This window comes from Phacochoerus africanus, chromosome 3 (assembly GCF_016906955.1).
Source record: "Phacochoerus africanus isolate WHEZ1 chromosome 3, ROS_Pafr_v1, whole genome shotgun sequence".
Taxonomy (NCBI): Eukaryota; Metazoa; Chordata; class Mammalia; order Artiodactyla; family Suidae; genus Phacochoerus; species Phacochoerus africanus.
Genome location: NC_062546.1, coordinates 197,181,465 through 197,204,025, shown reverse-complemented (window position 1 = coordinate 197,204,025; position 22,561 = coordinate 197,181,465). Strand labels below are relative to the sequence as shown.

The 22,561-nt window shown below is 48.3% G+C and overlaps 1 protein-coding gene across 1 annotated transcript; it reads left to right on the top strand.

Moving 5' to 3' along the window:
- Positions 1 to 2,192: 2,192 nt before the first annotated feature.
- Positions 2,193 to 19,031, top strand: GPR55 (G protein-coupled receptor 55). Its single transcript, XM_047773743.1, has 2 exons — positions 2,193 to 2,970; positions 16,644 to 19,031. Exons 1-2 carry the CDS (start codon positions 2,856 to 2,858, stop codon positions 17,612 to 17,614), a joined length of 1,086 nt encoding a protein of 361 aa, XP_047629699.1. The 5' UTR covers positions 2,193 to 2,855; the 3' UTR covers positions 17,615 to 19,031.
- Positions 19,032 to 22,561: the final 3,530 nt, after the last annotated feature.

The following is a 22,561-nucleotide window of genomic DNA, read 5'->3' as shown; positions in this document are numbered from 1 at the left end:
ATCTGACTAGGAACCATGACGTTGTGGGTTCGATACCTGGCCTCACTCAGTGGGTTAAGGATCTGGCGTTGCTGTGGCTGTGGTGCAGACCGGCAGCTATAGCTCCAATTTGACCCCTAGCCTGGGGACCTCCATATGCCAAGGGTGCAGCCCTAAAAAGACAAAAAAGAAAAAAAAGAGAGAAGGGAGTTTCATCTCTTTGGAGAGACTCTGAAGTCCCACAGAAAAGCCAGGAAGTTCCCTTGATGGTTCTGCCCAGGACACTGCCCCCTTGAGGCCAGACTCTGAGGGGCCTTGGAGAACTGGGACAAGAAGGCCAGTGGAGGCATTGACGTTCAGATGCTCCCTCGACGTGCAGGCCCCACTTATGTAAATCACGGAACCTCTCCTCCCCTGCGTTCAGCTGGAGCCGAAGCTTGGCACGCCCACCTTTTCCAGAACCTGTGGTCTTGACAAGCTTCGTAGTGAAGGCCCCTCTGATGCTGCGGAATTGGGCGTCTGGCTTGAAGAGGACCTTGTCTGAGTCCTGCCCCTCCCATTAGGGCCGTCAGCAGCTGCAGGGAGGACGGTATAGTGAGCAGGAGCTGAGGCGCGGCTCATGCACAAACACGCAATGGCTTGTTCCTCGCTCTCGAAGGTGCTCCTGGGCTCAGACGCTCCTGGGCTCAGACGTGGTGAGGGTGGAGGTTCCAGCTCCACTGCCCAGCGGGCAGGCAGGCAGTCCCCCACCAGGCTCCCAAAGCTCCCAAAGCCTCTGAGTTGTTCCGGATGATGAGAGGTGGGGCGGGACCAAGGGTGGCTCGTTGGTCCTGGGATGTTTAAGAGAAATCTTCTGGAAAAAAAAGTCTTCAGATTTTTAACTCCCCAGGGCTGTAGCTGTGGTGGGGGGAGGAGAGGCCTGAGCTGTGGGGGGGCTCTGGGCAAGTCCCTGCCTGGGCCACCCCTTACAAGAGAGCAAGCTCTGAGTCTCTCTGGACCATACATTTCTCTGCTGAGGGGTCCACCATCACCCCCTCTTTTTTTTCTCTGGCCATAGCTGTGGCATATAGAAGTCCCAGGCTAGGGTTCAAATCGGAGCTTCAGCCCCAGGCCTACGCCACAGCTGAATCTGAGCCACATCTGCGAGCTATGCTGCAGCTTGCAGCAATGCTGGATCCTTAACCCACTAAGCAGGCCAGGGATCAAACCTGCATTCTCGTGGGCACTATGTCAGGCTCTTAACCTCCTGAGCTACATTGGGAACTCCCAGCATCATGCCTTGATGTGGGTTGTTAGTAAAGCTCTAAAGAAAGGGGGGTGGAAGATGCTTTGTGTTTGTGTTACCAGGGAGAAAATAAGGAAACATATGCCTAAATGCTGGTGCAGGAACTCTGAAAAGACTGGCCATCAGCGGTACCCGGAGGGAAGGTGGGTGCCAGATTTGGGTGGGGGCACAGACTTTTTACTGAATGTTTATATGTGTTTGAATCATGCATGCATTCAAAATTTAAAATACGAAACAACAGCCCTAAACACAAATATTCATTTAAAAAAAAAAAAATGAACTTAGAACGGGATGTGGGTGAGGTTCCCTTTGAGGAGGGGCTGAGGGTGAGTCGCCCTCTGCAGGTCCCTCAAGGCTGAGCCCTTCCCGGGACTCCCAGGCCCTGGACACCTGCCTGTCTCCTTTCTGCCACTTTTCCCACAGGCAGCTGTACCCAGAGTGCCCAGGCCGGGCCACCACACTTGGGCTTCAATTGGGCCAGCGGCCTGGGGTGGCCTCGCTTAGGCAGGGACTGCCCAGCATCCTGCCTCGAACCTGGGTCAATTTGGGGTTCCAAGACGTGGTTCTACCTATCACACAAGCATGGGTGGGATCCGATGGGAGCGGATGGGAACCTAGGGGCCGTCGTGGTTCTGTCAAGCTCTTTACCGAATGTCGTGGAGGGCCCGGCGACTTGCCTCTGTCCCACACAAGCTGTTTATACAAAGAGTGCGTATGCTGGTATGAATCACCCAGACCTACTTTGGAGAATTTCTATTTTTGTAGACGCCTGAGAGTCACACATGTAGAAACAGCCTATGCCTCTGTCTCTAAGGGGATCCCTCAGACCCTCCTGGGCCCCTGGGGGCGGAATTGTCAGGTGGCGTTTTAGCCCAGATTCTCCTGCATATCTATAGTCTTAATGAGTCCTCTGCTGGGAGCCACCCGGGGCCCATGGGTGCATCTCCGCTCTCCTCGCCCTGGAGATGGGACATCCTGGGGGAAGCCTCTGCTTACAGGGCCACTGGGGAGCGATGCAGCCCAAGGCTGACCCAAATCTTCTAGGGGCCCTGGTGCAGGAAGCGGGGCTGGGGGGCAGCATCGTGCAGGCGCCCTGCTGACCATCCTGGAGGACACACAGGCAGGGGCTGAGACGTCCCCTCAGGCTGGACCCTCCCAGCCCACAAGTCCTAAAACATGAAGGTGTCCAGCACCACTGTCTTTTCTGGGGACAGCACTTCTGAAACCTAAACGCCAGCAGCCCCGGAAGCCATTTGGGCCCTTTTCAGATGCTGGCTGTCCTTGCAATGCCAGGCTCAGCATGTCTGCTGTGTAAGGGGCTTCCTCCTTGTCCTGAGGCTCCTCACACCTCAGCTCATGCAGGGGCTCTTTTGCTTTGGAAGCTGAGTGAGTGCGCAGGACCCCCCCGAAAGCATACAAGAGTATAGAGCCTCTCCCTGGCAAGGCGCCCCCCCCAAGCCATGCTCTAGTCCCCCTTAGGGGGAGGGACCCCCAGAGAACCCCTCTCCAGACCAGAGGGAAGAAGCCCCTCGGCCAGAGGCTGATGCTGGAGCTGCTTATGAGCATCTAGTCCCACCCCCTCATTTTACCGATGAGGAAGCTGAGCCCCAGAGAGGGAAGTGACTCTCCCCAGAGCAGGCTGGTGACCAAGCTCGGAGGAGAGATGACATCGCACAGCTTGCTCAGCTGCACTGGACCCCCCACAGGTAACAGCACCCCTGGCCCCCGCCCTCCCACCCCAGGGCCACTCAGAAAACCTGATGCCCAGAGCCAGACACTGACCTAGATCTCATGGACCTCTGGTGACTTTCCTGAGGTCAGCCAGCCTTCGTGGCCAAGGCTCTGTCCACACCTGCCTGGACTTGGTGGGCCTTCCCAGAGAGCAGAGACAGCGGCAGCTCCGGGCAGCCTCTGTGACAGCAGCAGCGGCGGTGGCAGAGGGCTGGTTTGTCCCTGATTACAGGTGACATTTTCTACGAACCCTCAACTTCCTCCTGATTTGACTCAAGTTTGCAGCATCTTGCCAGGGCGGGGAATCCTCACCCGAGGCAGCCCGGGAGCCTTCCCCAGGGGAGCTTCGGCTTTCGTATCTCTATCCCCCATTGGCCGGGCCACCCGCTTCCCCCGGAGTCTGGCCAGGAAAGCACCAAGAGCCCAGAGACAAGCTCGAGGAATCACCCCACAGCCTCTGAGCAGGGAGCTCATGGCAGGCTAGGGCCATGCTTGGGAGGCCCAGGCCAGCCCCTTGCCAGCTGTGTATCTTCCCTGGCCTCAGTGTGCCTCGCAGGGGAATGGGAGCAATAATAGTTTCTTTCTTACAGGGCCCTTGAGAGCAGTAAGTGGTGGAAGTGCTTCCCCTCCAGCAAGAACCTGGGAAGCTTTAGCTACCATCATATCTTATGACTAGATTATTCTCAAACCTTCTCAGAGTGTCTCTTAGAGAGGCTGGGAGGGAAGATGGAGCTGCGTGGAGAACCCCGAAGGTTCCAGATCTTTCTTGAGAGTGGGGGTCAGGAAATAGCTATAGGACTGGCCTGGGCTAGGCGTTGTGCTCCCGGGGTGGTGGCACTGAGGCCAGGGTCCGCACAGTGCCGCTTGGAAGGCTGGGTGTTCTCAAGTTTGACCAGCCATGCCAGCTCCTCAGGGAAGGCCCGTCACTCTGGAGCTGCCACAGTCAGGCCCCCTTTCATTTGATACGTCCTTTTTTTTTTTTTGTCTATTCTAGGGCCGCACTTGCGGCATATGGAGGTTCCTAGGCTAGGGGTTGAATTGGAGCAGTAGCCACCGGCCTACACCACAGCCACAGCAACTCGGGATCTGAGCCACGTCTGCGACCTACACCCCTCAGCTCATGGCAACGCCAGATCCTCAACCCCCTGAGCGGGGCCAGGGATCGAACTCGCGTCCTGATGGATGCTAGTTGGGTTCATTAACCACTGAGCCATGACAGGAACTCGTTGATACGTCCTTTTTGAAGGCCTGTTTTCTGTCACCTTCCTGAGGAGACGTCCGAGCTAAGGAAGCATGGTCCTTGTCCCGGGGCTGCAGGGGGACGGCAGGGACACGCATCCCCATGGCCCCACTCGGCTACAGCAAGGACATGACACCAGATGATCGGGGACATGGACTGAAGGAAGGGGGGTTTTAGGAGCGGAGGTGAGTCTGAGAGGATCAGGTACCCAAAGGAGTGAGGAAGGGGGTGCCGGGAGCTCCTGGATATCCTGGATGCTCTGGCTGATGCTGCTCGGGGCAGGGGCTGGGGTGAGGGAAAGATGATGAGAGACTCAGAATGTGAGTGCCAGTGAGGCCCCTCCCTACCTGTTTGATTTTGGGGAGACTCTCTAGCTTCTGTGAGCCTCATCCGTCCTCATCTGTAAAATGGGCACACTTATACCAGCATTCCAGGCATGTACTGAATTCCCTCCGCAGAGCACTTAGCACAGAGCTGGCCCCATCTCAAGTCCCTGAGCTGGCCTCTGCCCTCCCCCAGCTCCGCTCCAACCCCATCAGGCTCAGGGTGCAGCTAAGGCGAAAGTCTGGCCTCCTGGAAGACTCTTATGTGCTCTGTCCCGTTGGGTCCTTTTCTTCCTCCCTCCCTCCCTTAATATTTAATTTTTATTTTATGCTGGAGTATAGTTGATTTACAGTGCTGTGTTAGTTTCAGGTGTACAGCAACGCAACTTGTTATACATTCCTGTTCTTTCTTAATCATGTCCCCCCCAGCAACCCAGATGGGGTGTAAACTGATGAATTTGTTCACACAGTGGTATCGGTAGCAAATAACTGCCTCCAAGAAAATGTTTATATTCTAACAGAGCATTCACGCCGGCTCTCCCAGAGAAGACTGGGATTTCAGGCAAGGAAGCTGCTCCCAGGAACTATTCCTCTTCCAGGAACATCCCTCAGGCTGTACCAACTCTGCTCAGCCAGAGGCAGGCCCTCGCTTCTCTGAGGTGACTCAAACCCCAGGGCGCCGTGCAGATGAGGTGTTTGGCAGCACAAAAGAAAGGGTACCTCCCTAGCCTGCAAACTGTCTGAGGTTGCCTTCTTCTTGTTGCTGGTATTTTCTGGAAGATCCAGGACTTTCCAGGAAGGAAGGCTGGTTTGCTTTGAGCCACATAGTTGGGTTAGGTCAGGAGCCTTTGCTGTGCAGACATGGGAAGGGGGCTGCCCTGAGTGGGATGCTGGGTCCTTGAAGGTGTGGCCAGATTGCGAAGCCCCGAGTTGGCAGGAAGAGATCCCCTTGGCGAGGCCTCGGACTCCAGATCACTGGGGCTGGGCAGTGCTGTTTGGATGAGAGAACCCAGAGAGAGGCCCCACAGGCAGGGAGCGAACCAGGAGCAGAGCAGGGGCCTCTGGACTCCCAGTCCAGATCTCTCTCCTTTTCACTAAACATTAGAAATGATATTTTGGCAGAACATTCTATTTCACATATTCTTTCGTATATGGGAAATTTCTTAACATTCTGGATAAACAGATATTCTGCCTTTGCTTGGATACCTCTGGGGACAGAGAGCTCACTACATGGCCACCCAGGTCTGCTCTCCAACTTCCGCTAGCACCTTAGGTCTGCTTTCTACAGCTCCTGCAAACAGTTCCTTTTATGGCCCCATGGAGTCACTCAGTGGAGCCGGTCTTGAGCCCTGGAGACACTGATGTGTCTATTCATCTACTGAGTATGAGCAACTCTAGTCCTTTCTCTATGTTCTTCGGTGTTGGGGCTCCCTAGCCCCTCCACATGCAGCCCCTGCAGACAGACAGCCTCTGGTGCTTGGTGATCTGAGCAGCGCAGGAGCCACTTGTCACATGTCCCCCAGGTTCCTCTTCTAGATTGTCTGAGTGTAACCAGGGTTCACCTCGTTTCTCCCTGTCTTTCCTATTTACAAAAATACATAGGCATTCTCATGTTCCTTTCAGCCGTGACTGCATCTGCGTTTTATGGATAAATACTTGGCTCCTTTCCAATATTTCAGTAATGTCCTTCTGATTTTATCTCTGACAGACACATTACTCAGGAGACTACAGAAGAGAATGCATAAAATGCATTTATGCATTATTAATGCCACGGTGCTGCCCCCAATAGTGGTGTTTTCTCATGTGCTGCAGCCAGTGGGTCTGAGAACAGAAGGGTGGCCTTGCTGTTGCTTCGGAATGCTTGGCTGAGCCCAGGAATAGGATGGATTTGGTGCAAGACACTTGTCCTCTCCCAGAAAGAGTGGAATCCCTTGGTTTATGATTTAGTTCTCACTAATCTGCTAGTCCTGCCTTATGAATTGAGCTCTTCAGAGCTCTAAATTTCTCATCTGCTTGATCGATGATATTCTAAGAGGGGAGCCTTAAGGCCTCTACCTGCAATTATATTTCTCTTTCTACTTTGGCATTTCTGCCTGTTCCCATCATGTACTTTCTTTGCAATGCTCATTGGAACATAAATTGCATGTTTTATCATTTATGGTAACATTTAGCTTTGTGGGGTCTGGTGTTACTCTCTCAATTCTTTTTACTTAAAAAAACATCTTTGGAGTTCCCATCGTGGCGCATTGGAAACAAATCTGACTAGGAACCATGAGGTTGTGGGTTCCATCCCTGGCCTTGCTCAGTGGGTTAGGGATCTGGTGTTGCTGTGAGCTGTGGTATAGGTTGCAGACGTGGCTCAGATCTGGCATTGCTGTGGCTGTGGTGTAGGCCAGCAGCTGCAGCTCTGATTTGACCCCTAGCCTGGGAACCTCCATAAGCTGTGGGTGCGGGCCGAAAAAGACAAAACAAACCAAAACAAAACAAAAAACCATCTTTGTCACATTTCCTTCTTTTCTAGTGTTCTGGGTGCCTGATAACCCATCAACCTATCCTCCTATTTCTGTATATGCCTTTTTGTTTTCTCTGTCTCTTATTGACACAAGATGATTGAGTTTTATGTTTTTATTGGATTCCCCTTTCATAGCAAATAGTATAGTTAATAAAACTGTTAGACTATTATAAAGTGTTGTAATTCTACTGTAAATTGTGACATTTGTCGGAACCTCCGTGGGGTTGCCCCTCTGCTTTCTATCCTGAGACACTGCAGTTTTTTCACTTTCGGTTTCTATTGTGAATTTTCTCTTCCTTCGTCCCTTTAAATTAGACAAGATCATTTAACCTAAATTCTCAATTTGGAAAGTTAAGTTTTAACATCTACATGTGTTTCTATTAATAGGGAGAATTATGTATAAACAGCTTCACCCACTTTCCACTTGTCCATCTGGCATTTTGGGTCTCCTGTTCTTTCCTGCTTATGTTACACACAATTCTGAGGATGTGATGCCTGACCTGCGGACAGAGGAAGCTTCACACTTTCTTTCTTTTTTTTTTTTTTTTTTGGTCTTTTTGCTATTTCTTGGGCCCCTCCCACGGCATATGGAGTTTCCCAGGCTAGGGGTCGAATCAGAGCTGTAGCCACCGGCCTACACCAGGGCCACAGCAACGTGGGATCCAAGCCACGTCTGTGACCTACACCACAGCTCACGGCAACGCCGGATCCCTAACCCACTGAGCAAGGCCAGGGATCGAACCAGCAACCTCGTGGTTCCTAATTGGATTCGTTAACTACTGTGCCACGACGGGAACTCTGAAGCTTCGCACTTTATCATGGATGGGGTTCTTGTGGCTGTTCTCTGTTCCCTTTGGTGGTCCCTGCTTTCTCACCTGTTCAGTTCTCACTGTCACTTCATGCTTTGTTCCCAAGTCCCGCTGATGCTGCTTGTTGAAATCTTTGACCTGGCGGATGAGGTCTTGTGCCTCATCAGCTGAGCCTATGTAAATTCAATGCATTCCTTTAATTTCTGTGTAAGCCTTCTTCCTGCCCCCGCCCGCCCATGCCTCAAATACATACCCAGACTTTGCTTTTTTTTAAGGGAAAGTCAAACCTTTTTTTCATTTCTCTCTTTTTCCCTAGCATTTAATACACTAAATTTTTTTTAAAAAATGTTTCCATATTATCATTAATTAGACAAATTAGACACACACACACACAGAGGAGAGAGCGATAAAGATAAAAGATTTAATCTGATTTCACAGGAGTTCCATTCCACAGCCCAAGCACATCCCCCCACCCCCCAAACTGTCTCCTCCGGAGACCATAAGTTATTCAATGTCTGTGAGTCAGCATCTGCTCTGCAAAGAAGTTCCGTCTGTCCTTTTTTCAGATTCCACATGTCAGTGAAAGCATTTGATGTTGGTGTCTCATTGTATGGCTGACTTCACTTGGCATGATGGTTTCTAGGTGCAAAAAATGCTGGTATTTTGTTCTTTTTAATGACTGAGTAATATTCCATTGTGTATATGTACCACATATTCTTGATCCAGATCGTTGTGATCAGATTGATCAGATTGTTATGATCAGATTGAGCAGATTGATCAGATGATCAGATTGATCCAGATTGTGATGATCATTGTACAACTACAGATGTGATAAATTCATTTGAGTAATAAAAAGTAAATAAATAAAAATAAATAAAATAAAAAAATAAAAACATAAGGAATATTAAGTCCAAAAAAAAAATAAAAGCCATTTAACAACTGTGATATAAAATGCTATTTAGTTTAGTCAATACTATACCTTGTATTGATTTACCTGGCTAGTACTGTTTCTTAAATCTGAATCTACATTATTATTTAACTTTTAAATATGACTAGTTCAACTCTTAAGCATCACTATTATTTTTACTTTAGTAACTCTGGTTTTAATTTCATAGCATTTATGTTGATTTTTGATTTGCCTTTCTTATGTTAGTTGTTCATATCAGTATTTACCTGCTTTCTGTTTGTGAACAATCATTAAATCTGGGGTTACAAAATAAAATAAAATAAAATAAAGTTGGTTTCCAAATATCAAAAAAAAAAAAGATAAAAGATTTAAAACTTACCCACGCTTTAACTGTTAGAAGGCAACCAATGTTGGCATATGGAAACTTTTTTCTAGGTTTTTTTCTTCCCCCTACATGGGTTTTTTTTAAGTCATAATTCAAATCATTCTGAATGTCTAATTCTGTAGTTTTTGTGGGTTTTTAACCTAACATAGTCAGCATAAACATATCACAGTCAGACAAAAATTTTCCCTTGACTAGATTTACCGTAGTGAAATTAAGCTCTTGTTGACATTTGAAGGGGTGTGTGTATTTTTTGCTTTCAGAAAAATGTTAAAGTGAACATATTTCTGTGCATACTTTTCCCTTCTTTTGCATATAATCTACTTAAGGTAAAATTTCAGAATCGCTGAATGAGAGACTAGTAAAATTCCTAGGGCTTATAAGTTATCAAATCCCCAAAGTTGGGTAATTATTTGCATGCTCGGTGACTATTTCGTGGAAGCCTTGCCAGATTCTTTTTTAGATTATATAAGTAAATGTTATCTCTTTGTAAATCTTTTGGAAACTGTTTCTGTCCTGTGTCTGCTCATCTATTGTGGGTCTTGATATTACATTTTTTTTAATACTCTTAGAGAAGGAACATTATTTCTCTAATCTATTTGTATTTTTTCCCTCCAGTGTACTCTCCAATGTTAAACTTTTTTAATTAAAAGAAATCTTCTAATTTTGTGCAGTCAAACCGGTCCTGTCTTTTGTCTGATTCTTTTGCTTTTCACTCATTCTAAGTTGACAGAGGGCTTTCCCTTTTCCTTTTACAAGTTGACTGCCAAGTTTTCTATGGTTGGATTCTTTTTGAAATTGAATTCGGTAATGAAATTGGAATTTCTTTGTCTACTTGGTATGAAATAAGATCTGAAGACTGGTTTTTACCCGGACATTATTCACTGACAGTCTCATCATTAATTGACTAAGCCTTCCATTTGTATTGTTTGAGGGAATACCTCTTTTATTTTCCCTTATTATTTCGGTTCATTGTCTTAGAGCGTTATTCGCAACATCTGGGTATTGACAAGTTTCAACAACAGTCTATTTTTTTTTTTTTTTTACTATTAACTGCAAAATTGGCCATTGCTGTGAATGAGTTGTTCTTTATCATATGTAAGGAGTATCCTTCTGTTCCATCATTTAAATGACTTTTGTAGGAGTTCCCGTTGTGGCTCAGTGGAAATGAATCTGACTAGCATCCATGAGAACACAGGTTCGATCCCAGCCTTGCTCAGTGGGTTAAGGATCTGGTGTGGCCTTGAGCTGTGGTGTAGGCTGGCAGTTGTGAGCTTCACAGATGTAGCTCAGATCTGATGTTGCTGTGGCTGTGGTGTGGGCTGGCAGCTACAGCTCCTATTCAACCCCTAGCCTGAGAATCTCCATATGCCTTGGGTGCGGCCCCAATAAAGGCTTTTGTGGAAAAACTATGAATATAAACAGAAGGCTTTTCATTTTTGCTTTAATGAAGTCATACACGTGTTAATAACTTTCCTAACACTGACATGGTCTTACCTTTCTATGGTAAATCTGACTTGGTCAAACAATGATTTATAAGTGTAGTATAATAGATTCTACCTGGTAATGTTCTAACTCAGATGTCTGCCTCTATATTCATATGCGCATTTGAGCAATAATTTTCCTCTTTTTTATGCTGCATTGGTCAAGTTTTGGTATTTGAGTGCATTAGTTTCATAATAGAAATTCGTCATTATTATCTTGTGTTCTGAAATTGTGTACAGAGTATGAGAATGATCTGTTCCTTGAAATTTAAAATATGCTGCAGCCAAAAAAAAAAAATGCTAGAATCTGTTTATTCTTTGATAACATTCTCAGTTTGTCATAGTTGGTGATTTAATCAATACTACTGTGTCAACTCTTGTATTAACTGTGGTAAATTATGTCTTGCCCCCAAATATCAACTACATCAAAGTTTTTAAATAAATGGATTAGCACACAAGTAACATGGTCATTTCTTATCTTTGTCTCTCTTCCCTAGCTAGGCTTGTAACGCCTTCTTATTTCTAGGTATGATTGAGTCTTTTTTCTTAATTACAATTTATTAGAGATATATGCATTGTTTAGTTTAATCCCCCCAGCAATTAGCCAGGTATTAAATTTGTTGATTCTGGTATTTTCCTCCTTTCTAATTCATTTCTTTCCGCTTTTATCTTTATAAAAATTTTCCTGATTTCTCTATGACCTTTTTGTTCTTCTTTACTGTTTTTTTTTTAAACATTCTTTTAAAAAAATTCCTTTCTAGAGTTCCCATTGTGGCTTAGGGGTAATCAACCTGACTAGTATCCATGAGAATGAGGGTTTGATCCCTGGCTTCCATCAGTGGGTTAAGGATCCAGCATTGCCTTGAGCTGTTGGTGTAGGTCTCAGACTCGACTCAGATCCCACGTTGTTGTGGCTGTGGTGTAGACTGGTAGTACAGCTCTGATTCGACCCCTAGCCTGGGAATTTCCATATGCCTTGGGTGCGGCTATAAAACATACATATATTCTTTTCCATTATGGCATATCCGAGGACGCTGAATATAGCTCTCTGTTTGTTCTTTTATTCTAAATGCTCAAGTTGACTATTTCATTCATTTATTTAGTTTCCTTTGGGGGGTAAAAAGGATTCAAGCTATTAGGGCTATGTATTTAGTGTTGGCTGTATCTTACAAATTTTTTAAAGCAATCAATCCAGAAAGTTCTTCTCATTCTTGATTATGTCCTATAAATTTTGTTTTGTAGTTCTGACTTCACTTATTTTTATTTTTTGTCTTTTTAGGGCTGTACCCACAGCGTATAGAGGTTCCCAGGCTAAGGGGCTAATCGGAGCTGTAGCCACCGACCTACGCCACAGCCACAGCAACTCCAGATCCGAGCCACATCTGTGATCTATACCACAGCTCATGGCAATGCCAGATCCTTAACCCACCGAGAGAGGCCAGAAATCGAAACTACGTCCTCATGGATACTATGACTTGACTTATTTTTAAATAGCCAATGTTTTCTCTTAGGTGTATATTCCTAGACAATATTTATTTCCTAGGATCTGTGTAGTGTGGTCAGAATATACAGCTCACATAATTTTTGCTATTTTGTTCTTGCTAGGCAGATAATTCACCTTAACAACTGTTTCTTGGAAACTTGAAAAAAAAGGGGATTGCCTATTTATTTAAAATCAAATCTAAGGGCTCTTAATTAAATTATACTCATATATTTACATAATTCTACATCTCATTTATATTTTGCCAACTGGATCTGTTCAAATTTATAATATATTAAAATCTGACACCACAATATCTTTGCCAGCGGCTCTTGAGTTCTAAAAATCTTTATGTACATTCATACAACACCATTCAGTGCATAAGATAATTATATTTGTCTTCACAATTTTTCTTTTATTCATATAAAATAAGCTTTTAAATCCTGATGTGTAGCTTTATTCTTAATTCTACAGAGCTAGGTTAGAACATTGCCACTCTTGGAGTTCCTGTCATGGCGCAGAGGAAACGAATCCGACTAGGAACCATGAGGTTGTGGATTTGATCCCAGGCTTCACTCAGTGGGTTAAGGAACTGACGTTGCTGTGAGCTGTGGTGTAGGTCACAGGCATGGCTCAGATCTGGCGTTGCTGTGGCTGGGGGTAGGCTGGCAGCTGTATCTCCGATTAGACCCCTAGCCTGGAAACCTCCATATGCCGTGGGTACGGCCCTAAAGAGCAAAACCAAAAAAAAAAAAAACCCCAAAAAATCCAAAAACCAATATTGCCACTCTTTCTTTTTGTTTTTATTTGTCTGCTGTCTCATCATGTGCCTTTTGCTTTGAACTTTTCTCTGTTCTTAAGTGTGTCTTTTATAAGCAACAAAGAGTTGAATTTTATTTTGTAATTGGACAGAGAATGTGGGCTAAGAAACAATCTGAAAAGTTCATATTTATTATAATTTCCATGCTTAGTTTCCTTTTCCTAGCCTATTTACTTTTTTGCTCTTTTGTCTGATTTGTTTCTTTTCATCTCCTTCAGTGATTTTGAGGATAGACATCCTGTTTTTAATAGTCAATGGTTACTTCAAAGTTAAAAAACAAATCTTACCCTATCTAAGTAACTATCAAAGTAAAAAAAAAAAAACTATCAAAGTAAAAGAAAAAAAAAAGAGCTTTAATTTCCTTTTTTGGCATATTTGCTTCATCCAGTGTCCTACTACCTGCTACCATCCCAGCCCCCTACAGCCCAAAAACATCTTCCTTATTTGTTAATTTATCTAAAAGATTACCGTGGGTCCTTTTTTTTTTTTTTTTAAAGGACACAGATGATCTCCTTCACTGTTTTGTTTTGTTTTTTAATTTTAAAACTCTAACCATATTCATGCGTAGCTTTGGTTTCATTCCAGTTTCCTGCTTCCACCTCCAAGGTTTCCCACCTTGAGGTTTGCATCCTTCGTTAGTATCTGTCAGAGGTCTAAATTTTTGTCCTTTGGAGGCTGGGGTTTCCTGGAAGCCATACATACCTGAGGCTGGCTTTCTATAATCGTCACACCTGAACAGCAACCCAATTGGGTATGAACTCCACATGTTCAATTTTTCTCTCTCAAAACTCTTTGGGTGCTAATTATTTTTTTTCAGAGAGGTTTCCAGGGAACTTGGTTTATTTATTTATGGATGTTTGCAAGGTTCCGTATTAATGATATTTAAAGCTATAAGTGGGATATCTAGGAATGGCTCTGGCTCCAAAATTTTTGCAGAAACGTGGCTCCTCTAATCCAAGTTCTCGTCCTCTCTGTTTGATTCAGCCCCACCTCTCAGGCACCAGCAGCTGGTGGTTAACAAAGCCTGACCCATGATTCTTCCCATTTCATTCGACTTCCTTCCTGGTATGAGGCTGGAACCAGGGCCCTGGTGACTGACAGCTCAGCTGGCACCACGCTCACCTTGGGCTGCCTTTAGCCAATGACTGGGCTCCATGGAGGCACCAGTCCTGGGAGAGTCCTGCTAGGTGTGGAACTTCTCCAATGCTTAGGGACTCTCCACTGGCCTGGCCCAGACTTTCTCAGAGCTACACTGTGGGCTGAAGCATCTCCCGGTCCATTCCGATCCCTCTCCTTTTATCCTTCATAGGCTTTTCCCCTAATAAAGCTGACAAATGTCTAATACTGACTTAGCATCTGCTTCTCAGCCTCCCACCCACCCACCTTACAGTGATCGCACAGGATCCCTGAATCGGCCCGGGACAAGAGCCATCAATGGGCCCAGGTAACAGGTCAAGGTTGGGGCGCTTGCTGGCCCCACGACCAGTGGAATGGTTTTTGTTGGCAGCCCATCTTTGAGAAAAATAACTATTTTAGCTCTTGCTGCAGACTGGGGCCTTTTTATCTTATTCCAGGGAAGTTCGTGATCTTTTTATAAATAAAATCTTTTTATAAACAAGATAAAAAAGGTGCTTTCCTTAAACTTTCAGAGGGAATTCAGAGGATTAATTTTTCAGATTCTCTGTTCACTCTACCATTAGCTGGAAGTTTTGTTTTGTTTTTTTTCAACCTCATTTCTTTTTGCCAGTCCATAGAGGGCCATCCTAGCATCAAAGCTGACCATCTGAAAAGTGCCCATTGGAAGCTGTTCAGCAATTCAAATGTGACCTTTAGGGCCTTCCTATTGGAAGACACCTGAGATAGCTGAGGGGTGTCTCTTTTCCATACATACACCTGGGACAGTGAATCCAGACAAGCCCCAGCATCCTGGAATGGATGATCTCCATCAGACCATTTTTGTTTGTTTTTCATCTTTTTGTTCACATCAGCCACTTTTGGGCCTTGGTTTTGGCTTTATCTTGGAGCATCACAGATTTTTTTCTCGGCCACTTTAATTCTAATCTTTGAGTCATCAGCAGTGTGCTGGGTTCACCCATAGAGTCTGCTGGAGCATGACCCAGCCCCAAACGGATGCCCCAAGTTCCCTTTTTTGTGTGTGTGTGAGATCTTGGCGAATCTCTTTAAGCTTGTATTAGCTCTTATCTTTGCGGTTCTTGGTTTTCTGCTGTTTCTGCTGTTGAAGGTGATGTCTCTGAGCCAATGGAATCTTCCTCTTTGAGGTGGTGACACTTTTCAGTTAGAGACGGATTGGTTCTTGCCTGCCCTCCTCAGCATGTTTGAAATTTCTCTTGTTGATTCCAAGCCACTCTAGCTATGATGATGATTATTATCTTGAGATAAGCTTGTGGATGGATAAATTCAGTCGGGAGGGGGCAGTGGGCCAGCCTGCATTAATTCCAGGCATCCTAGGGTTGGAGCAGCCTCATGTGGGGTTCTACATGGCACAACTCCAGGAGGCTCCATTCACACAGACCACAGGGGTCTGAAGCTTTGCATATGAGTAAATACATTGGCTCTCTTGTGATATAAAACTATAAGAAAAGTGAGCACATAGGAAAATGTAAAATTCTTGGAAAGCCACCAAATCAAGTTAAGAATATTACGTATTTACTATGTAGGGCTCAATGCATAAGAGATATATGTATATTTCTCTTTTTGGCAGCAGTTAGAGAGGGTTTGGGAATGGCCTTCTGTATAGGGTCTTAAAAATACCCAACTCCTTCCTTCCCAAGGGCTTGTGACCCCCCTCTGTGTGTCGGTATCCAGCGTCCCTCAGCAGCCACCACTGCAGCCTTGATCCTTTTGTCCTTGAGGCCAGCTCTAATTTTTTACCTGTCTAAAGGAGACCTCAAGCCCTCTCTTCATTCCCTCTGGGAATGTCCTTTCTTCCATGTGTCTTTAGTTCTGTCTGGTTCTCTCCTTGGGGAGCAAGAGGCTGCAGCAGCTCCAAACTTCAGCCTCCTGACTTCAAATCTCGCAGAAAGAGTCCCAACTTCCTTCCTAGAAACCCAAGAAAGTTTCATTGCTTTTCATCCCCTCTGAGGTTGGGAGTCAAATGTCCATCCCTGAGCCCATAAACGAGCCAATGAGGGTATCCAGGGGGATGTGATGCATTGATTGCAAGCAGCCCTAGAGTGGGAGTGGGATCAACTCTGTCCTACCTTCAGGGTGGGGGTGGGGCAGAGCAGAGGGTCAACATATAAAAAGAAGCTGGGTCCTGAAAACAGCCCTTGAAGCTGTTCAAGTTGCGACTCAAGTCAGCCCTGCCCTAGGTTTCTTACTTTCAGTTATGTGAAATTCTATCTTTGATGAAACCATTTGGGGTCAGGGCTTATATCATTGTTACTCCTTTCAGCAGAAGGAGTTCTGATTGGAAAAAAGGGACCGATCTTCACACACAGTTCTGTTTTTGTAGAGATAAAGTCGTGTGTGTGTGTGTGTGTGTTTTCAGAGTAGCAATGCTTCTATCTAGGCAACGAGATTAGAGGTAATTGTTCTTCCTGTGTTTTCTAATTGTTATCCCAAGAGCATGGATGGCTGTGTGATGACGGGGAAGTGTTTATGATTCTTGAGAATCCATCAGTTCTAGAGAGTAAGTGGCAGTTCATCTCATCTGTCATTGGCGTTGTAGGAAAGAACATGAACCAGCTAAACCAGAGCAAGGACTGCAGCTTCAGTGACGTGGACAAGCTGATGAAAACCGTGCAGATGACAGTCAATATCCCTACTTTCCTCCTTGGCCTTCTCCTCAATTTGCTGGCCATTCGAGGCTTCAGCTCCTTCCTGAAGAAGAGGTGGCCGTACTACGCTGCCACCTCCATCTACATGATCAACCTGGCAGTCTTTGACCTGCTGCTGGTGCTCTCCCTCCCATTCAAGATGGCCCTGTCCCACGTGAAGGCTCCCTTTCTTCCCTTCTGTACCCTGGTGGAATGCCTCTACTTCATCAGCATGTACGGCAGTATCTTCACTATCTGCTTCATCAGCCTGGACCGGTTCTTGGCCATCCGGTACCCACTCCTGGTCAGCCATCTCCGGTCCCCGAGGAAGGTTTTGGGGATCTGCTGCATCATCTGGGTCCTTCTCTGGGTTGGGAGCACCCCTGTCTATAGCTTCCACCAGAAAGAGGAAAATTACACGTGCTTCCACAACCTGTCTGACGGCACCTGGAGTGTCAAGGTCTTACTCCCACTGGAGGTCTTCGGCTTCCTTCTTCCCATGAGCATCATGGGTTTCTGCTCATCCAGGAGCATTTGTATCCTGGTCCGCCGTCGGAACCACACCCAGGACTGGGTCCAGCAGAAGACCTGCATCTGGACAATTGCGGCCAACCTGGTGGTCTTTGTGGTCTCCTTCCTCCCAGTCCACCTGAGCTTCTTCTTGCAGTTCCTGGTGAGGAACGGTTTTATCATGGAATGCAGGACTAGGCAGAACATCAGCTTGTTCGTGCAGTTGTCCATGTGTTTCTCCAACTTCAACTGCTGCCTGGATGTTTTCTGCTACTACTTTGTCATCAAAGAATTCCGCATGGACATCATGACCCACCACCGGCCTTCCAGGGCCCAGGTGGCCCGCCAGGATACCATGACCACCAGGGGCTAAGGGAAGAAAGCTGTGCTTGGAGGAAGGAAGCCCCAGCCCAAATTCCAGTAGCGGGTACCCTCTTCCAGGGCTCTGCTGTGGTCTTGCACTAACTGGCACGTGCTCCCTTTGATGCTCTCTTGAACGCCATCTTTGCTCACTGTGCCCTCCAAAAGCTTTCCCCAGCACCCAGACAACATGATGTAAGCCACCCAGTGGTTGAGGACCTCTGAAAGACCAAAGGAGCAGATGAATTCTTGATTTTTAAATCCCAAAAGCATGAGGCAGAAGAGCTGAGAAAGAGAATGAGACCTTCTGAATAGGGCTGCTTCCCAACTCTCCTCTGTCTCTCTGTTAGGCTAGAAGATTCTGGAAAGGAAGAGAGGGAGGAGTTAGGAGAGAGATGATTAAATGGGTTGGACATGGTGGAGAGATAGAGTGGTAGAGATGGACCAAGCTCATTTTCAGTTTGGGGATCCCAGCAGGGGAGCAGACTTACATTTTCTGGTCTCTTCTGGAGCTCTGCTGGCCAACACCCTCATGGAGGTGACAGCAGTCGGGGTGACTGGGGAGAGCAAATACACAAGCTAGCTCCAAGTTTTCTATGGGCCTTAGAAAGGCCTGAGGGGCCAGGCAAGCCTTCCTGTGACTGAAGGGGGCTGGTGCGGACCAGGCTGTGTGAAGATGTAGACACTCTATGGAAGCCGGGGAGACAGAGTGGAAAGGCACTGGGGACACCTGAGAGCCTGGGAGGGGGTGGGATATACCTGGGAAGATAGGAGGCAGACCAAGGGCTGGAAGTGGCCTTCCATCCATGGCCATCGGGGTGTCCACTGCATGGAGTGGTCCTGGGGGAGGAGAGGCAGGGGAGACAAGCCTGACTATAACCAGCTTGTCATCTTGAACAGACGGGGACATTGCTCCTTAGACTTAGCTTTCTTGAGAAGGATGAGAAAGATTTGCTTTGGTTTGGTTCAGCCAGAGGAGAACAAGGAAGATGTCTCTGTCTTATCTGTCTTGCCTACCTGAGTCCTGGCTGGGCAGCCGGCCACAGTGACCTTGACCGTGGGCCTGTCCCCGTCGGGCGGCCAGGAGGGAGAAGGGGCTCTTGGCAGTGGCAACTGTAAACAGTTGAATCACGGCTTGGCCCGGGCTTCTCTAATGCGCTGGAGAAGGCGCAGCAGTGACAGCCTGAAAGCCTGACAATGACTCGGCTGCTCCAGAGAGTGAAATGATGAGGAGGAGAAATTGGGGGGATGATTGGCAAGATGGAGTGAGTGGGATGAGCAGTGACGCGTGAGACCCCACGTGAACCAGCCAGAGGTCTTTAGGGAGACAGGTACCCACCTTCTACTTGCAGGATAAGAGGCGCCCTCCGCTGAGAGGTGGACAGAAGGGAGGGGTGGCTGTGAGGGGGCTGGGGAAGAGGGCGAGTTCGATTAAACCCTGATGGAGGAGGAGGCGGGGCTGGGTGCTTGCCCAAAGTGTGAAACCATGGGCTCTGTGAGGGGAGAGGGGTGGGGTACCGGAGGGGCAGGAAGGATGGAGGGCAGAGCTGCTTCCTGCCTGAGAAGCATTCGATTGGACTGAGTGCCTTGGAAGGGCAGGCGCTCTGCCTTCTCCTGCCTGCTCTGTGGTCAGTGGTCAGGTGGGGCTGGAGGGGAGCGTGAGAAAGAAAGTCTGAATGGAGGGGTAGCCCGGGGTGTGGAGGAGCGATCACGACCAGGACCAGAGGCCAACGGCCCTCAGACTGGGCCTCCAGAACCGGCAGCCAGAGTCAGGGGCTCTGCAGACCCAGAGAGGGGTCCGGCCGAGCTGCCCCAAGCCCTGGACACTCCCCCACCGCCACCCCACCTGTAGGCTGCACAGTCCCCAGGGCACCCTGGACAGAGGCACGCCTGTGCTACTCTCAGAGAGCCAGACTTACCTCCAGCTGGACCCTTGGGCTGGACCCCCGGTCAGATTCGTGGCTGGGCAGAGTTAGGAACCGCCCCTCCCCAAGGTTCTCTTTGCCTTTGGAGCTGGGAGCCTGCTGGGTGAAGCCGTGTTCATGCTGCAGCTGTCCTTTCCCAGTGTGCTTAGGCCCAGACAGGCTAAGGGAGAGCAGGGCCTGACCCCAGTGATGCTCAATAATGTACAGTCTTATCTTTGGGCTGCCTGACTCTGCCCGAGCCAGGTGACAGGGGGCGGAAGGAAAGTCTAGACCCGTGAACTGTGTCACTATTAGGTGTAGGTCCTTGGAGGGATATGACAGGATGGGCTTGATGTGACAACTGTGGACGACCTGTGGGTGAGCGTGGGGGATCCCAACATACTAGGGGGAGAAGACGGGCCTCTTCTCTCTCCCCAAGGGGAACCGACATGGCCTGTGAGTCACAGATGACCCATAGGGTCCATGGGAGCAGGCACAGGTCCAGCATTACAGGCCAGGCTGCTCAGGGTCCCAACCTTGGGACTCTGAGTCTGGCCCATGATCAGCAGTCAGGCCCAGCAGCCCCAGCAGGTGCAGTGGGTCAGGGTTAAGGTGCTGATGCGTCCAAGGTCTCCTTCTGCAGCAAGTGGCAGCCGGTGAGTTGGGGACAGCTGACCTTAGTTGTGGGAAAGACCAAAATTCTTGCTACTAAAACCAGGGGCAGCTTAGGGACCTTGGCTGTAAATGTGGCCTTCTTTGTACTCCCAGTCTGAAAAAAATCCGAGACATACCAGGTATGTGTACAGGAGTGAAATCAGCACAATGATTTGGAAAAAAAACAATTTGATTAATCTGATTTGCCAAATAAATAGATTCCTGTGATGCCAAGTAATCTTGTCTTGGGCTCTGTTTATTGTCTCGAAAGAGCTGGCCACTGATGGCCCTTTGCCAGTTGACCCAATAATCTTGGTCAAAGGGACTATGAAGAGACCAAATCTAATAAGCCACCTGGACACCGAGTCTGGGGGCACCCTCAGGCCTCCCCCAAGAGCATAGCTGGGGCCTGTGCCAGGTGGCCACAGCCAGTCCTGCAGGGTCTAAATGCAGCTCCACTTGTGTACTTGGCTCTTGCTGGTGGAGGCCCCACAAAGACCCATAGGCTGTGGTCCCTCCAGCGCTGAGTCCACCCCATCCTGCTCCCGCTATCTTGTCCCACCTCCAACACAACACTGGAGCTGCTTTCTAAGGCTCTGGCTCCTCTACACACATTGTGCAGCCCAGCGCAGGAGACCTGCTGACCACTCACGGGCGGAAGACACAGGGCCAGTTCTCAGAAGTCCTCCACTGGTGAGCCCTCCCTTCTCCGCCCACCCACAGAGTGAGCCTGTCTCTCCCAGGGCAGGTCTGAGTTTTCCTTCATGGCTCCTCACATAGGACTCCTGCTAGGCTGTCCAGAGCTTCTGGAGAATGCGAACAGCCAGGTGCTGACCTGGGCCACCCCATTCTTTTGAGTCCCCCACAATCCCAAACATGGCCCTGACATGGCCTGGGTGCTGGAGCATGCTGGGGGCGTCTTTGCTCCTCAATGGTTACTATGGGCTGAACTACACCCCCCAACCCATATACTGAAACTCTAACCCCCAATGTGATGGTATTTGGGGATGGGGTCTTGGGTTTGGATGAGGTCCTCGAGGTAGAGCCCTCATGATGGGATTCGTGCCCTGATGAGGCCACCAGCGTGCTTGGTTCCTCTCGAAGCAGGCATCGAGGACAGACCCTGTGAGGACACAGCGAGAAGACGGCCGTCGGCAGCACGGGGAAGGAGCCCTCAGCAGACACCGACCTTGCTGGCACCTTGATCTCAGACTTCCGGCCATCAGAACTATGAGAAATAAACTCCTGTTGTTAAAGCCATCTGGGTCTGTGGGTATTTTGTTGTGGCAGCTCGAGAAGGCTAATGCGACAGCCATCTCTGGCTAACCCAGGGGCCACCTCACATCTGGGCCACATCTCCTGAAAGGGCATGGCCTTTCTTTCCCTTGGAATACTGGTCCCCAGGGAGCATTTGCACGGGGGACCCTAGTCCCCAAACTGCACGTGTCTCTGGTTTTCCTGTTGAGTCTCTCTCTGGGGACCCGACAAAGCTGCAAGTCATTACAGGAATGCCACGTAGCTGCTATAGAATACTAGTGACATTTGTAGGAAGATAAGAGCCTTGTAGCAAGTTACTGCAAAGCAGCAGTGATTGCAAGGATGCTTGAAATGGCTGAGACCTGGCGGGCGGCTGCAGAGCCTAAGGGAGGTTAGAAGGGGTTTTGTTAGTAGATTGGGGAGGAAAGAAATGAAGAAGAGAAACCTGCGTGGGTGGTGGAGCGTCTGGGGTGCAGAACCATCGCAAGGTAGGGACAGGGACGTCCCCAGATAGGAAATGCTTGGAGCTGGTGGGATGCCCTCACCAGACTGCTCTCCATGGACCTGAGAGGGTAGGCTGTGCTGTAGACAGTGGCCATCCTGAGACCCCACTGCTAAGGGGAGCAGAGGACTCAAGGACCCACAGAAGATTTTGGGGGGAACCCTCCTCAAAACTACCATCAGAGCCACCTCTCCCTCTTGCCCACCCAGAGTCAGCTTCTCCAGTGAGCCCAAGGCTCAGAGCCACGAATGAGCATTTGAGGAGAGCAAACGGCTGGTCGAGGAAAGACAAACAGAAGCCCCCCCCCCCCCTGCCCGGATTCAGGCCTGAGCGTCCCATCCCCGCTGTGAGCCTGAGAGATGCGTCCTGTGCACACAGCTGCTGCAGGAGGCCCCTCAGGCCACCCGAAGTGGAGCCACAACCTAAAGGTGGTCTTCCTCCCGCTTTGAAGTCTCTGGAGCAGCGTGACTTCAAAGCCTGACATCACTTCTGCTGGGGGAGGGGCCCTGAGTTGCCCTTGAAGTCTCAGACAACCTTCGCTGGGGGCCTCACCTGAGCCAGTGGAACCCCTGCAAGGCAGGCTGTAGAGACCTGAGGGCACCTTTGGCCATGCCCAAGGCACCGCAGGGTGCCAGCTGGAAAA